Source organism: Hypanus sabinus, chromosome 10 (genome assembly GCF_030144855.1).
Source record: "Hypanus sabinus isolate sHypSab1 chromosome 10, sHypSab1.hap1, whole genome shotgun sequence".
NCBI classification, from domain to species: domain Eukaryota; kingdom Metazoa; phylum Chordata; class Chondrichthyes; order Myliobatiformes; family Dasyatidae; genus Hypanus; species Hypanus sabinus.
The window spans coordinates 29897997-29910333 of record NC_082715.1 but is presented as its reverse complement, the minus strand read 5'-3'; the positions used below and the strand labels follow the sequence as shown (position 1 = coordinate 29910333).

The 12337-nt window shown below is 42.5% G+C and overlaps 1 protein-coding gene across 3 annotated transcripts in view; it reads right to left on the bottom strand.

Annotated features, from left to right (window-relative positions):
- Positions 1-12337, bottom strand: part of cd2ap (CD2-associated protein) — a 193887-nt gene that overhangs the window by 111956 nt on the left and 69594 nt on the right. Inside the window, exon 1 of one of the 3 annotated variants that reach the window (XM_059981584.1) lies at positions 11798-11851. The exons of the other annotated variants lie outside the window; for them this stretch is intronic. Within the exon in view, the coding sequence (XP_059837567.1) occupies positions 11798-11812 (15 nt within the window). The 5' untranslated portion in view covers positions 11813-11851. Of the gene's footprint in view, positions 1-11797; positions 11852-12337 lie in introns of those variants that run through there. 3 annotated transcript variants of the gene reach the window in all.

Here is a 12337-nt window from a genome sequence, read left to right as displayed (position 1 = left end):
ACCTATATTAGTACCTGTTTTCGTTAACCAAAGAGGATTTTCACTTTTACGAAAAAAAACGCCCGCTTTATACGTGTGCTTACCCCGAGAAAGACTACAATGAACGTGAAGCCTTGTGTGGGCAGTTGTGTACGCATGCGTGTACGTGCCGATTTTTTTTCTCCAAATCAATTTTGGCTCGCTGTCTTCCCAATTTTTATAAGTGAAACTACACTGTACCTACAATATTTCTACTTTATATAGGCTATATATTTATCATATCATTCCTACTTTTACTATATGTTGGTGTTATTTTAGGTTTTATGTGTTATTTGGTTTGATTTGGTAGGTTATTTTTTGAGTATGGGAACGCTCAAAAAATTTTCCCATATAAATAATGGTAATTGCTTCTTCAATTTATGACATTTCAGTTTGCAAACGGTTTCATCGGAACTATCTACCTTCAGATTGCGGGGGAAACCTGTACCCATAATAGGTACAACGTGAACCACTCCTTCACCTGGTTTTGTGTCAATTGAAATGTCCTTCGATGTATACGTTATTTTATTCGCAGCTGGAGGTTGAAATTATGCCTTTTTTCACTGACATTTTCCGAATAACCAAAGTAATTGATATTGCTAAATGCTAAATTAAACAAAATTGTCCTAAACTGGACCTCTACCTTTGTGATGCAAAGACTTTTCCTAAAAGAATTTGAAATTCTTCAAGTCACAAATAATAAATTTTCATTGCTATAATTTTTTAGATGATATAAAATCTTTAAAGCACCATATGGCTCAGCAAAATATTCAAATGCATACTATGTAATTTAAAGGGAAGTAGACAATAGACAATAGGTGCAGAAGTAGACCATTCGGCCCTTTGAGCCTGCACCGCCATTCTGAGATCATGGCTGATCATCTACTATCAATACCCGGTTCCTGCCTTGCCCCATATCCCTTGATTCCCCTATCCATAAGATACCTATCTAGCTCCTTCTTGAAAGCATCCAGAGAATTGGCCTCCACTGCCTTCCGAGGCTGTACATTCCAGACCCCCCACAACTCTCTGGGAAAAGTTTTTCCTTAACTCTGTCCTAAATGACCTACCCCTTATTCTCAAACCATGCCATCTGGTACTGGACTCTCCCAGCATCTGGAACATATTTCCTGCCTCTATCTTATCCAATCCCTTAATAATTTTATATGATGCAATCAGATTCCCTCTCAATCTCCTTAATTCCAGCACGTACAAGCCCAGTCTCTCTAACCTCTCTGCGTAAGACAGTCCGGACATCCAGGAATTAACCTCGTGAATCTATGCTGCACTTCCTCTATAGCCAGGATGTCCTTCCTTAAACCTGGAGACCAAAACTGTACACAATACTCCAGGTGTGGTCTCACCAGGGCCCTGTACAAATGCAAAAGGATTTCCTTGCTGTTGTACTCAATTCCCTTTGTAATAAAAGCCAACATTCCATTAGCCTTCTTCACTGCCTGCTGCACTTGCTCATTCACCTTCAGTGACTATGGACTGTGGAAATGCAGATATTTTGCAAATAAATCAGAAAATTGTAATACTAAGCAAGCCAGGCTGCAAATGTGAAAGAAAAACAGCGTTAATATTTCGGGTTGAGAAGTACTTACAAAGTTTTCTGTTTCTATTCGAGATTTTTGCACTTTTTTATTTTTGAAATTAAACCCATCTTCATGGGATACAAACCATAAGCAGGAGGCCAGGCAGCTAGTTACACATATGTTCACGCTTTGTAACTAGCTACCAATCAGCTTCCTCCTCCAGCTCTTTCCCAATAATCCTATTAAAGCAGTTCTCTTTTAAGAATCAACTTTCCAGGAAATGCATTCATTAGCATGCACTGAGTAAAAAGGACATGTTTCATGCCTTGAATAAAAATAATATTCGAAGATCTCACCATGGTTTGCATTCTTGAAACATCAGTTGGCACACTAGTGCTTTTTGCCAAAGGGTTGGCAGCTCTGGGTCTGCTTGCTGGCTTATGTAACACTAATACTCAAATTAGTATCACACAATTAAAAAATGCTGGCCAGGCAGCATCTATGGAAAAGAGTACAGTCAACGTTTCAGGCCGAGACCCCAACAGAACAGGAAAAAAAATGCTGAGGAGTAGATTTGAAAGGTGGGGGAAGGAGAAGAGACAAACGGCAGGTGATGGGTAAAACTTGGAGGGGGAGAGATGAAGCAAAGAGCTAGAAAGTTGATTGGGGAAACATACAAAAGGCCATGGAAGAAAGAAAAAGTGGGGTGGGGGGGAAGAAGGATGTGATGGACGGGCAAGGAGATAACATGAGAGATGGACAAGGGGATGGGAAATGGTGAGGGATGCGGCAGCATTACTGGAAGTTTGAGAAATCGATGTTCATGCCATCAGGTTGGAGGCTACCCAAACGGAATATAAGGTGTTGATCCTCCAACCCAAGTGTGGCCTTATCCCGACAGTGGAGGAGGCCATGGATGGATATATCAGAATAGGAATGGGAAATGGAATAAAAATAGGAGAATCCGCTTGTTCTGGCGGATGGAGCGTGGATACTTGGTGAGGCAGTCTCCCAATCTACGTCAGGTCTCACCGACATACAAGAAGCTGAAATTAGTATGACTGGCTTTCAGTAAGGAAGAGACTTTAAGAAAGCAATGTCAGTAGCAGAACGGACCATACATTTAATGCTCTTCCCAGAATTAGCTTCATTAGTTGCAGACGAACTGAAATATACATCTCATGCTGGATTTACTGGGTCACTGCATAGGGCTTTTTCCCCTTTTATTTTGGTTATATATTTATCATTTTGAGTGGTGGACACTATGGAATGCTTCAGGCCAATTACAAGGGCTTGCAGAAAGAAATACTACAGATGCTTGAATCAAGAGCAAAAGATAAAATTTTGGAAGAACTCAGAAGGTTAAGCAATACCTGTGGAGCCAAAGAAATGGCTAGCATCTTCAGTTGAGACACTGAGAGATAGAAATAAGATGCCCACTATATAGAATTGAGAGGGGGCGGCAAGGCAGAGGCTGGCAGGTAATCAATGGAACCGAGGGAGGTGTGGTGGGCTGAAAGGTAAACCATAGGAGAAGAAACTAGATGGGTATTTGGGCAATGGACTGATGCAATCAGATGCAGGATCGTAGTGAACAAAGGGCGAGTGAACACGAAGGGATCAATGAGACTGGAAATGGAAATTAGTGGACAACAATTCCCTGAAACTGGAAAATTCAACATTTACGTCATTGGATTGCAGGCAGTCTAAACAGTATACAAGGTGGCACTTTTCTATGGTTGTGGAAAAGGCTGAGGACAATGGGTGTGGGAAAGTCAGGGGAAGTTAAAGTGGCACTAAATTAGTTCAAGGCGGGTGTCGGTGACAGAATGCAGGTGCCTTGCAAAATGGTTGCATAATCTACATTTGGTTTCACTGACGCTAAGGAAGCCACAGTGCAAGCACTGAATGCAACAGATCAAGCTGCAGGAGGTATATGTGAATTTCTGATGCAGTTTAAAGTACCAGATGCTTTTCCTGACAAGTTGTGTTTGAAATGGACTCAGAAAACTGCCAACATTAGTCAAAGTTTATTATCATTTGCACAAGTACAGGTGCAACAAGAAACCTGCTCGCTGCAGTAGCACAGACACATAATATTAGAGATGTGACGTTCAGAAGAAAAACAAAATTGAATTATGCAAAAATTAGACAAAAGAAATAAATCAATTTGCAACAATATCAAATGGCCTCTAAAATATTCAATCTGCACAAATGTCTACAAATTCCACTCTTTTGATGAGTTCTTTTTTCCTTTATTAGCCATACTGGCAGTGCACATTGTTTCAAATAAATCCAAGGGGGAGAGAGAGCGCAAGAGAGAGAAAAATATGAGGCAATCTGGGGAAAGAGGACGAGGACAGGTCAGGATGGAGAAGAGAAGATAATGTCTCCCACGAAAAGTTTAACAATAACGGCCTCAATCTGCCACGCACAACAGAGCAGATTGAGTTATTTGCTCACACGCCTGGGCAAAAGCTCTGGACTCCCAAGTGAAGACAGAAGCACAAAATCTCTTACTCCAGCTGTTATTTCTGAGAAAATGGTGATGGATTTTTCTTGGGATTTAATCGGCCAACACTGGTTGGCAGTTCTGATGTTCTACCTACAGTACCTTAATTTGGCGGAAAAGCAACACAGCCACTAATCTAAGTGGAAATGTGAAGAGAGCAGCCGCCTCCCTCCTCTTTATTGAAGTCAGCAGATTTTTAAACTTTTTGAATAGATATTTTATCAATAATGCTGATTTGTTTAAATAATGCTTTAATGTTATCCAAGTATTTTTCAGTGAATGTGCCAAAGAGAGAACATGTAAACTCCATACAGACAAGATATCAGGACTAGTTCCAGACTGCCCAGGCTGTGAGGCAACAGATCCAACAGCTGGAATGTTGTGCTGCCCAGGATGATCTGGGATTATGCCTCATTCACATTCAGTATTTTCATTCTCCAGTAATTCAATCAATATGATTTTTAAAAAGATGCATGCATAAAAAGTCTTGACAACAACAATCTTTTCTTCAAATTTTAAGATTAGGAGAGAAACAGAAATACATCAAATATTTTGTACCAATGGCACAAATATTCAGAGATGAGCAAGTTGGTAGTGGGAGAGTGGAGTAAGGGTAGGAAGTGACAATAAGACGTGTAGAATTAGGCCATTTGGCCCATTGAGTCTGCTCCACCAGTCCATCATGGCTGATTTATTAGCCCTCTCATTCCCATTCTCCTGCCTTCTTCTGGAGACCTGTGACGCTATGACTAATGAAGAACATATCTGATGAACTGAGGCACTCCTGAAGAAGGGTTTCGGCCCAAAATGTCGTCACTACCTCCTCCCATAGATGCCGTCTGGCCTGCTGAGTTCTGCCAGCATCTTGTGTTTTTATTTATTACCAGCATCTGCAGATTCACTCGTGTTGCCTCAGCTTTACATCCTTGTTCTTATAATTATTATTATTAATTATGCAAGAAAATGCTTCAATTTGACCTACTAAGGTCATGTATCAAGACATTTTCCCCCCAAATTATGTTCAAAACAAAAACACAGACATCCTAGAGGAAGATACGTGCACTATCCAAACTTATTGTATCAAAATACTGAGATTAAATCAGTCCTGAAATACCAAAAGACTGACATGTTGAGATAAGTATTGGCCAAAGTTTTGCATTACTGGATATTCTAAGAGACTTCGAGGGGAAAAAAATCTGGGTCCCAATGTTCAAAAGAAACTGGTAGCTTTATCATTTAAAACAAATGGCAATTACTTTGATGTGACTGGGTGTTCAAATTCCACTCCAACTCCCTGAATTAGCAGATGAGATCACCACGCAGGCCAGATCTCAAACAACAACGAGACAGAATACAGGAACAAGATAGCTTGGTGGCAGGGTGTCAAGACAAACTTTCCCTGAATGTCAACAAAATGAAGGAGGTGGTTGCCAACTTTAGGAAACAGGGTGGAGTATGTAATCATCTGCATCGATAGTGCTGAGGTGGAGAAGGTTTGTTGTTCCAGGTTTCAAGATGCAACGACAGTGTTGTGCTCAGCATAATGCTATTACATTGCCGGTGACTGGGATCAATTCTGCCGTTGTTTGTAAGGAGTTCATGCATTATCCTTGTGGCCACGCGGGTTTCCTTCTGGTGCTCCAGTATCCTTGCACATCCCAGAGAGGAGCAGGTTAGTAGGTTATTTGGTCACAAGGGTGTAAATGGGTTGTTGGCTCAGAAAGACCTGTTACTGTAAACAGAATAACTATCACCAACAATTTGTTTCATCTATGTGGACGTTAAGGCCAGACACACAAAAAAAACACACACACAAACACCACACCAATGCCTTTACTTCCTCAGAAGGCAAAGAAAATTCGGCATCTCCCCAATGACTCTGACAATTTCTGTAGCTGCATCATGGAGAGCATCCTACATGAATGCATCACAGCCCGGTAATGGCAAATCACTTTACCTAATATTGCAGAAATGGTTCAGAGTTCTGAATGCAACCCTGTCCAACAGGGAAACCAATACCTCTCCATCTGCGTTTCCAACTGCCTCAGAAAAGCATCCACCATAATCAGGGGCCCATTCCACCCTCACTTCCTATCGTCTCCTTGCCCATCAAGCAGAAGGCGCAAAAGCCTAAGAAACCAAATCACTCTGCTCTAGGATAGGCACCTATCCACTTATCAGCCTCTTGTCTGGGTTTCTCATGTCCCTAAAATACGAACATTCGATCTCTGCATCTGAAACACTATACCCTCTATTGATTTCTTTTTACTACCTTGCTGTAATTATTTACAGCATGACCTGTGTGGAAGGCACTCAAACCAATAGTTTCGAAGGGTCTCAGCCCGAAACATTGACAGTGCTTCTCCTTATAGATGCTGCCTGGCCTGCTGTGTTCCACCAACATTTTGCATGTGTAGTTTTCTACTGAGGCCTGGTATATGTGACAAAAATAAACCAATAGCGATCTGATTATTGCCAGTCGTTTTCACTAGTCATTTCAAATGATATCTTTCTAATTTGGTGTTTTTTCTCCTGAAGCAACGCACAGGTCCTGATGAGGAGTCCAGGCCTGAAATGCCAACTGTTTATTCGTTTCCATAGACGCTGCCTGACCTGCCGAATTCCTCCAGCATTTTGTGCGCGTTACTCTGGATTTCCAGCAGTTGCAGACTCTCTCATATTTTGATTTTTTTCCAGACCCTTTCTATATTTCAAGGGGCACGAGGACTATTTTTATATTTATAGATATATTTATTCCTTCATGGGGCATGTGCTTTAGCGACCATGCCAATATCTTTGCAATTTTATTGCAAAAGAGTGTAACTACTGTTGTGTTTAAGGAATCACAGAGGCCAAACTAGGCAAGGATGAATAGACCTCCTTCCTGAAAGGTCTGAATGAACCAGAAGAGATTTCAGAGTTATCTGGGGATTTCTCAGGCACCACTACTGAAATAAACTCTCAACATGCTGTGGAAATCAAAGTCATAATGACACGCCAGACTGGGTAATCAGGTTTTGAAGACAACCAACCAATACCGGATAAGGGTACAATAGCAGGAGACGTATGTAAATGTCATTCAGAGAGACACACAGATGGGGAGAGGTAGATAGATAAACACTACAAGGCACCTTAGGCAACAAATCTAGTTTGTCAGGTCCAAAAAAAATAACAGCACTATCACATTTGTAATTGTTTACTGTCAAAGAAAAAAATCAAAGGCTTGTTAGCACACTGATAATAGCACCTTTAGAGCAGTGGAGTAACAATAAAGGAAATTCCATTCAAATTTAAGCACACTAGATGACAGAATGTGGGAACAGGCAGTAGAATAGAAATTACAATATTTCTACCATTTCTGCAATAGTCTAAACAATGCACAGAAAATGCTGGAGGAACTCAGCAGTTCAGGCAGTATCTATGGAAATGAATGAACAGTTAACATTTCAAGCCGAGACCATGATTCAGGACAGGAAAGGATGGGGGGAAGATGCCAGAATAAGGTGGGGAGGAAGGGTAATGAGGACAAGCTTGCAGGTGATATGAGACCTGGTGAGGAGAAAGGTGCGTGGGTGGGGGAGGTGGGATGAAGTAGGAAGATAAGAGGTGAAGGGTGGAAAAGGCATAAGGGCTGAGAAGAGAGAATCTGATGAGAGTGGACCATGGGAGAAAGAGAAGGAGGGTCACCAGAGGCAGGTGGCCAGAGTAGGGAATTAAAGATGAAAGGAGAAGGGTGGGAAGAATTAGCAGAAGTTGGAGAAATCAATGTTCATGTCATTAGGCTGGAGTCCACCTAGACGGAATATAAGGCGATGTTCCTCCACCCTGAGGGTGGCCTCACCCTGGCAGAAGAGGCGGCTGTGGATTGACATGTCAGAACAGGAATGGTGATTGGAACTAAAATCATCGGCTGTTAGCAATTTCCACATTTTGGAGATGGAGCGGAGGTGCTCGGCAAAGCGGTCCCGATCTAAACAACAATCTCTCTGGAACAGCAGAGGCTGAGGGAACATCTGAAAAAGGTTTCTAAGATCAAGAGATCCACAGATGGAGAGCCTGCATTTTTTATCCACTGACGTCTACTACAAACCTACTAATTCCCACAGCTACCTAGACGATTCCTCCTCCCACCCTGTCTCCTGCAAAAATGTTATCCCTTTCTCTCAATTCCTCCACCTCTGCCGCATCTGCTCTCAGGATGAGGCCTTTCATTCTAGGACAAAGGAGATGTCTTCCTTTTTTAAAGAAAGGGGCTTCCCTTCGTCCACCATCAACTCTGCCCTCCATCGCATCTCCTGTATTTCACGCACCTCTGCTCTCACCCCATCCCCCCCGCCAGCCCACCAGGGATGGAGTCCCCCTGGTCCTCACCTATCACCCTACCAGCCTACAGATCCAACGTATAATCCTCCGTAACTTCCGCCACCTCCTACAGGATCCCACCACCAGCCACATCTTCCCCTCCCCCCCCCCCCCCCTCTCGGCTTTCCACAGGGATCCTTCCCTATGCGACTCCCTTGTGCATTCATCCCCCCCCCCATCCCTCCCCACGGACCTCCCTCCGGGCACTCATCCCTGCAAACTGAAGAAGTGCTACACCTGCCCCCACACTTCTTCCCTCACCACCATCCCAGGCCCCAGACAGTCCTTTCAGGTGAGGCACCACTTCACCTGCGAGTCAGCTGGGGTGATATACTGTATCCGGTGCTCCCGATGTGGCCATTTATACATTGGGGAGACCCGCCGCAGACTGGGAGACCGTTTCGCTGAACACCAGCGCTCAGTCCTCCAGCAGTGGCGGGATCTCCCTGTGGCCACACACTTCAATTCCACCGACCACTCCCACTCCGACATGTCTGTCCATGGCCTCCTCTACTGTCAAGATGAGGCCACACGCAGGTCGGTGGAGCAATACCTTATCTCCCACCTAGGTAGCCTCCTTCCTGCTGGCATGAACATTCAACTCACAGACCTCCGTTGATACCCCTGCTCCCCACCCTTACCCCCATCCCTATCTATTATTTTAGTCTGGTTCTCTTTCTCTCTCTTTTTTCCCCCCTCACTATAATCTCCCCCCCAGCCCTACCTTTCTTTCTCTTTTATTTCCCATAATTCTCCACCTTCCCCCAGCCCATTTCCGTCCAGCCTATCACTTCCCAGCTCTCTACTTCATCCCTCCCCCCACTTCTTATCCCCCCTCGATCATCCCAGGTTACTTCACTCCTGATGAAGGGTTTCAGCCCGAAACATCGTCACTACCTCCCCCCATAGATGCTGTCTGGCCTGCTGAGTTCTGCTAGCATTTTGTGTTTTTATTTCTGTTTGAAATATCAAATAAATTTCATGCATTTAAGATGAGAGGGACAAGTTCAAAGGAAGTGTGCAAGGTATTTTTTTTATTACACATCGTGTGCTGGTTGCCTGGGATGGCGATGCAGTCAGGTACGACAGAAGCATTCGAGAAACTCCGAGGTACAAAGGAATGCGAGGGAAAAGGAAGGAGATGGACATGGTGTCGGCAGAAGGGATTAATTTACTTGGGCATTGGATTACTAATTTAATTATTTCAAAGAACCTGTTCCTGTGCTGTAATGCTCTATAATTTCTAATAGGAACCTGGTTCACCAAAAACCAAGAAATAAAATTGTAGCAAGTTTGGAAAGAGTACAATTGTTTCATTAAAGGCCGTGTAAATTGCCTTGGTCGACTTACCGAGGAAGAGATATTTGAATTTGGTCACAGAAAATACTAAGTCTTTTGAGTGAAAGCAGGCACCTAGAATTTCATTTTGTACTTTTCGGCAGCCCTGAGTGTTGCAGGGTACAGTAATTCTATTTTCAAAAACCTTCCAAACAACATCAAATTGCATAACTTCTTTCATCTTTTATTAAAACTGACCATTTAACCCTGCTGAAGGGTCTTCACTCCAGAAACATCGACTGTTCTCTTTTCAATTGATACTGCCTGGCCTGATGAGTTCCTCCAACATTTTGTGTGGATTTTGCTCTGTAAATATGCAGTGTCTTTTATAATTCTATTATATAGTCTGGCATGCTGAGCATATCCCACAGGCTCACTATTAACAAAATATTAAAAAGACAAAAAAAGCACTGTGCACTTGGACAGCCCCTATTAACCCAACTGGCCTTACCCAATCAGAGATACGCTCGTTGTTCTATCAATCCTTCCTCCACCTTCTCCTACCAAGAACTAGTTTGTTATTTCTCTTTCTGAATTCTGATGAAATCTTATGTATCAGATCTGAAATATTAACTACTTTTAGACCATAAGTCACAGGAGCAGAATTAGGCCCATCCAGTCTGCTCCAATAGGTTCTTCTTCCCACAGATGGTGCCTTTGAGGTGTTTCCAGCATTTTCTGCTTTTTAGAAGAGGACACGCAAACCCTGTGGGTGCTCTTGCTGAGATACGAATCCCGAATGAGAATGCTGGAAATGCTGAGCACATCACACCATGTTTGTAACTTAATATTACAAGCATAACCCTGCATGTTCAAGGGCCACAGGGAGCTTTCCAGTCTATGATCAGTTACCATAGTTGATCATAGTGATCAGTTGGCAAGAGGTTGCCAGGGAGACATCTGCTTTTACTAGGAATGCCCATCAGTATCAAAAAAACAGAATGACAAAGAACAGAGGTCGAATGCAATCGTCACTGTAAGTTTATTTGGGAGATTTGAGAAATATTAGTCATTCTTTGAATAAAGTAACCAATTCCATTTTTCAGACCAGAGGAATTAAAGATCATGCTGGAAGGGTTAAAAAAAATGGTGCAACATTTGTTGCTGATGTTACTGGGCAAGTTTCAAATTGAACTACAGAAATAACCATGGCAAGGCACTATCAAGTTGCTCGTGTGGAACCATGCATCTCAAAAGAGGTTGTAATTTTTTTTAAAAAACATACAGCACAATAAAAGGCTCTTCCAGCCCAGTGAGCCCATGCTGCCCAATTACAGCCACATGACAAGTTAACCTTCTAACCCATACATCTTTGGAAACCGGAGCAGCTGAAGGAATCCCACTCGATCCCAGGCAGAACGTACAAGCTACTTACAGACAGCAGTGGGAATTGAACTCAGCTGCTGCAAAGGTGTTCTGCCACTGTGCCACACCTTGCTCTACGTCAGAGCAAAACTTTTCAGCTATGTCAAATGCCTTTCAGTACGATGAAAGTTCATTGCTACGCCATTGTCTGCGCAGAAAAAGTAGCCTGGATAAAATTAAATACACTCCCAGCAGGTCATTTGGAGAAACTTATTTTTCTCCAATTACTCATGACAATAAGATTCAGAGCCCACAACCAGATTAGTGACACTCTTAAACTGCTGTACAATTATTAATGCAAATCGACGCTGAAGTAAACCAAGTAAATGGTCACAACCACCAATGTTCAGTGAGAGCAAGAACCGACATACAGAACGTTCTGAGACTTTAGTCAGCTGAAAGAACAAAATCAGGAACTTGGAGTTTTACCCATCTGTATTGCTTATCACACACAGTATAATACTGACCTGCAAATGATTAATGCGCACAGAATGTAAATCTTTGGCTACAGCCTTCCATGAAATACAACACATAATATAGTTTCAGGTTACTCTACATTGTATCAGCTCACTGTAACAGGTAGTCAGCACAATTATGAATCAACTTCCAAATGAATAAACATCACCAAACCGATGCCAATAGTTGAAGAACGGCTGGAACTTACCGACAGTGAAGACATTTGCCACAAGCACACGCTGGCAACGATCAAAATTACAAAGTTCAATAGGCGGTTCTGAGACAAACCCTGTGGCTTTTTACGGCACCAGCATGCAGCTGTGCAATCACATTCCTGTACAAGTCAAGGCAATGTCGGTTTCATTCTTTGCTAATCTCAACAACTCACCTGTGGCACTTCCAATAAACCACACTGAAATCAAACTCTCTACCCCTCATCATACAAATATACGTCCCTAGCATCCGCAGATGTAATGGAACCAAATTGGTACATTCTCCATTTCATATTCTGATACAGTAAATCAACCCAATTTCATGTCTAAAGTTTAACTTAAGGAAACTGACTTCAATCACCCAAAAGACAAACCAATTACAAAGGCACCATGAAGATCAGAATGTAAACACACAGATATCAATTCCCAGGCAAGCAATCACTTTCAAACAACCACACAGTAGACAGCAGTAAATAGAGAATACTTTGCATTTTCATATAGTTAAGTGATTAAACACTACAAACCATCCTCAAAGT